The sequence below is a fragment of the Rhagoletis pomonella genome, unplaced genomic scaffold, assembly GCF_013731165.1.
Source record: "Rhagoletis pomonella isolate Grant_MI unplaced genomic scaffold, Rhpom_1.0 Rhpom_scaffold_00009, whole genome shotgun sequence".
Lineage (NCBI taxonomy): Eukaryota > Metazoa > Arthropoda > Insecta > Diptera > Tephritidae > Rhagoletis > Rhagoletis pomonella.
The window spans coordinates 19,787,246-19,792,776 of NW_023458563.1; the positions used below are offsets into that span (position 1 = coordinate 19,787,246).

Sequence of the window (5,531 nt, forward strand, 5' to 3'; positions counted from 1 at the left end):
CATTATAAAATCGTGACAAAGAAAAAGAACGATTATTATTAATCAGCTTTTAAATACTGATGTGATTATTTGGAATTTGAGCGGAACAGCTGATCTCCAAATCGCTTTGAGTGAGAGCGGTGTTTATACACTCTTTCTAACTGTCTGGAGAAATAAACTACCGATTTGAAATGGAGTGTGAGCCAACACACTTTGCTCTTTCAAAGCGAATTGAAATTCAATTTATACATATGTTTTGAATCGCGGCGAAATGAATTAAAGCGACTTATGCATGCGTATAAACGTAGTAATTTTGTCCTTATGCGCGCTGGGTGAAATGTAAGTTGCTGGTAAAACATTATTACCAGCTCCCATTTCCTCCGGGAACACATGCATATTAGTATTACTCTCAATATTTCTGCTCTAATTAAATCACATGAACTAATAAAAGTCTGGATCCGCCCGTGATGTATATATTTTTTCACCCATGTCAGTATACACCACGAACGTTTAATAATAAAGTGAATTGTTTCAAAATTTTAATTTTGTGGGAAAACCCGATCAAAGTAGGGTCAATTGGTATACAAAAACAGATGGAAATATAAAAACATACATAATATGTACATATGTACATAAATTTGTAATTTTTGTGGAGCTTAGTTATCTGTTGGACTGAACATATTATCCTTAACTTATTAATTGAATGATGAAATCTCCAAAAACGTAATTTTTGAATTAATTCGGTCTAATATACACAAAGTACGTTTTGTAACTATAGCATATCAACCAAGATGTTATTCTATCACGATAAAAACTGCATTAAGCGCCTTATGAATTCGAACTGAAAACCAAATGCAATCTCTCTTCTGAGCATCTGTTTTAAACGTAACGGTAGAAAAAAATTTGGAAGTACATATTTGGTTTTAAAATTTGGATTTATTAGGTGCTCAATGCAGCCATAAGCCAAAGAAGAACAGCTTTGGTGATGTGCTATAGTTACAAAACGAAATAAAAATATTGCATAATTATAAACTTTCATTAATAATTTTATTTATATTTAACATAACTTATTGCTAATGCCCACCTGCCCAAAATTTTGCTAACGCAGCCATTGGAAACTTGCAATATTCGTGATATGTCACAAGGGCGGGCACCAGAATGTGCCAACTCAACAATTTTCTGACGCGTTGAATCAGGAAGCGGCCGTCCTCCCACGAACACACCACCTAACTGATTTACACCGCTGTGACCTGTATGGAGAAAAAACGCAAAAAGAAACCTTTTAATTATAATCATAAATACTTATGTAGTTAACACTATAAAACAATGCCCAAAACTAAATATTAAAATTAGCAAAAACCTTACTTAAGAAAATGCAACCGAGATACATACATACATACATATTTATAGGATGCGAGAGCATTCGATACCGAGAAATCGGTAAAGTTATAAGTAGGGAGTTATTCAGTGTAGGAAGAGAAAAGAGTTTTGAAAAAAAAATTCGAATCGGCTTACATGCTTTATGTTGAGGTCTCTAATATGTTTTGGTTTGATTGCCAGCACGCGTACTCTGAGGGAAAATCTGTGGAAACACCACCACCAAAATGTTAGGAGCTTCGAAAAAGCTGTGGTCTTTAAAAACATGGGAGCGATTGTCAAATCGTTGATCCATGTTGGGCTAACTTAAGTTTTGGTCGACTGCAATCGTCTTTTTCTAAGCCAGAGAAGAATTCATTTGGATGCCGCATTCAATACTTTCAGGGCTGGTTCACTTGCATCCTCCATTCGTACGACATACATAACCTATCCAGCGCAGCCGCTATATTTTGATTCGCTCTACTATGTCAAAGTCGTTATAATGTTCGGACATTGTTATTCGTGTTAATGCTTTTCCGAAAATTATAACTGTCAACAGTGAAGTTGGTGCCAAGATGCACATGCGCTGTCTGCTTTTTTAATGTAGTGGAGGCAAACCATTGATACTATCGATGATTTTGGTATTTTCACTATCGACAATTTTCGAAATTCAAGACACAAAAATGGTGAATGTGCATTTGATTAAGCGGCAATACTTTTATATAAAAGAATACATGGCAACTATGTTGGCCTAACGTCATCATTAGAATCGGAACGAATATACAGTAAAGCAGCTTTAATAGTAAACAAAAAAAGATCGAAACTAAAACCTAAAAATGTTGGCAAGGTATGTTTCTTAAATAAACACAATTGGCTTTAGAAAGCAGGTCCTTATGGGCTTTAAAAAACTATACTTAACGCAATGGGGGCGTATTCATAGTCAAGATTAAGTTGGTACTTAAAGTTAGTTCTACCTTTTTGACATAATTTTGGATGGGTTATCTGTCAATGAAGTTTCAACCAACTTTAAGTATCCACTTAATTTTGACTATGAATACGCTCAAATTAGATTTTTATCTTTTTCAAAATATGTGACTATCAATAGACTATCGATAGTTTAAACAAAATATCGCTCACTATCGATAGTCGGGACTATCGACAGTTTGCCACCACTAGTTCGCTTTGTCTTCATTCATCCCAAAACCCATGCGTTTTGCTTCTCTATTTAAATTATTCGTGCTATGTAATAAGCGTTGCATTGATGATGTACGCTCTTGTAATAAATTTTACCGGAACGGTTGAGTTATGCAGCTCTTATCGTCTTCTCCAACATCAAATTAAAGAAAGGACTCGATAGGGGTCGCCCTTTTGGAGACCTCGTTTGGTATCCAACAGCTCGGAGACTATTTGCCAATTATGGCAGAGCTGGTGGCATTGTTCAACATAATTTTACACAGCCTTATTAGTTTCTTTCTGGTGGTTTCAAAAGCGGCTTTGAAACCTCTATTGTTGCCATTAATCAGGTTGGAGAAGTGCTATTTCATAATTTAAGGCTATTCTGGGCATCTGTCACCAGGAGCTCGTCCCGGTTTTAAAACCTTCCGTAGCTCGGCGAATCTTCCGCCAAAATTTTCGGATGTTCTACTTTCCTCTAGCATCTCAAGCTCTTCGCACTCTTATATTTCGGTCTCTTTCTTCTTATCATAAGCCTTTTTTCCTTCTCTACTTCCGGTACAGTTTTTGGACTGCTCTTGTTACGCTCGTATTATACTGGGACCTATGTCGATCAGCCTTAACATCAACCAATTGGCAGAGTCACCGAATATTCTAGGGGCATGCAATTAAATCGTAGTCCTTAAAACGTTAGCCGGTTCGCCATCAACTCCTACAAACATGTCATAAATACACTCGGAGGTATACCATTGCTTGCCGAGGGGCTACGGCTTTTAGAATACAATTTTTATGTTTTATTTATTGATGTTGGTCGGAAACTGGGCCCGAACCCAGGCGCTGCCGAATGCCGGTGGTAGATATAGATATAAATGTATATACCAAAATGATCACAATGAAGAGAGAAGTCTACAAAGACATGTCCGTATGTCCGTTTCTCCGTAAGTCCGTGTACAAGATAACCCGAGGACTGAGATATCTCAATGGAATTTGGTATAACGCAAGCATGGCCAGCGCTGGCGGAACTCCATAAGCAATTGCAAAAGCTTTCCACTTGCTTATGGAGTTTTGCCAGTGCAGCCCATGACATATATACGGGTTGCCCTTTATCCAAGTTAGGGTGGTATTGAAAATCGGCAATATCGATCGAAAACCTCGCTCACCTCCCATATAGCGGTATTTTCAAAAAACCCAAAAATAACGATATTTCCCTAAATATGGTTACTTGGCTTTGTTGTGCTTTCGATATTCGAATTCTTGAAAAGCAAACTTATGGGCACTTACCGTTGTTGTCAGTTGACTAAATTAAGTGACGTTTTAACAAGTTTTGGCTATTTTCGTTTGTATATTTAATTTTTATATTAAGTTATTATTATATTTTTTTATAAAAGTCTAGCACATTTCATTACCAGTAAATCTACAATACAAACTTCGTACAAAAAATTATGAAAATTCAACAAACCTTAACTCAAAATGTACTAAAATATAATAGCACCTATACACCCAGAAAAATATCAGCTAAATACATTTACCTCAACACAAAATTTGGTTATAGTTACCCTATTTAGTTAATGTTACCATATCAAGTGTTGGGGGAAATATTTTTAGCTAACTTTTTTCTGGGTGTACCAATAATTCTGCTTATACAGTATACATATATGTATGAAAAAATTCGAAATTGAATAAATTAAACTATAGTAAAATAGCTTATTTTCAGTAAAATGTTGTGAATGTGCACGCTTTCTTCTTTGTCATAAATGTTCGCACATGAATGTGTATGCATATGGCGCGTAAAGAAATGCCTAAAGGTCTGATTATGCATACTTCGCATAACTCCGCACAACCATTTGTACCAGTGCAATAAAAATGTAACTTAAGAAATCGTGATGCAAAGTCTAAACTAAGCAGATCGCTAAATTTTTAAAAGTTCTGCTAATTTCTGGGTAATGGAATACATACAAAGTACATTCGAAATTACAGTTTGAAGTTCATGCGAAGTTGTGCGAAGTTATGCGAAGTATGCATAATCAGACCATAACGCTTTGCTTCCACTTAATAATAACACACAAATTAAGACACTGAAAGATGAAAGTCCTGAATAACCCACAGCAGAAAACACAAAAAGATCGCACAGAGAGATTTGGCACGGTGAGAAACACATTTGGCTTGAGAGATTTGTGTTTTAGTCAGTGTTAAACACCATATAAAATTAGTGGAGAGGGTTATTTTCGCTCTGCTTTTACATACATACATGTAAGAAGAAAATGCCTAGTACCGCACAATGTTTCGACTATATGGAGGCAGGTGGAAATAATAGTTAACCAGCACCGGTTTCGCTGAAACTTGACATGTGCTCAGCGTTGCCACTAACGATTTTTCCCCTACCAATTTTCTTCCCAAATCCGACCAAAATCGTTTACAACCTACCAAATAAATTTCAATTACAAAAAAGCATTTTGAAAGCATACAATTCATTTATTTAAGATTAAATGTTTCGAATACAAAACACTTACACACATACATATATCGTCGCTCGAATAAAGAAACAGTGTAAATGCCACATGGTAGTATGAAGTACTAGGTTCAAGCATAAAAAGATTCATCAAGCTACCTGGCTGTCTCCGGATCGAAAAACGAGAAACCAAATCGATCATGTTGTGATAGACGGAAGGCACGCTTCCAGTGTTTTTAGACGTACGCACACTCCGAGGCCCAAACATCGACTCGGACCACTATCTTGTTGCAGCCAAGATACGCACCCGCCTCTGTGCAGAAAAAATGTGCGCCCAAATATGCAAGGAAAGCTTAAGGTCGAAAAGCTGCAATCACAACAGACAGCCATCGCTTTCGCTACTCGACTCTCACACCTGCTCTCAGAAAGCACTCTTCAACAAACCGACATATGCGAGCAGTGGAACCACATTTCCCGCTCATTAAGTACCGCCGCCGAAGAAGTAGTCGGATTTCAGCGAGCCCGAGAGAACAACTGGTACGATGAGGAGTGTCAGGAAGCTGCAGAGAAAAAA

At 36.9% G+C, this 5,531-nt stretch overlaps 1 protein-coding gene across 6 annotated transcripts in view; it reads right to left on the reverse strand.

Moving 5' to 3' along the window:
• The window catches only part of LOC118745621 (paired box protein Pax-6), a 606,665-nt gene that overhangs the window by 356,285 nt on the left and 244,849 nt on the right, over positions 1-5,531 (reverse strand). For all 6 annotated transcript variants that reach the window (XM_036479150.1, XM_036479149.1, XM_036479146.1 and 3 more), the window contains one exon: positions 1,064-1,229. In XM_036479150.1, coding sequence (XP_036335043.1) covers positions 1,064-1,229 — 166 coding nt within the window. The remainder of the gene's footprint in view (positions 1-1,063; positions 1,230-5,531) is intronic.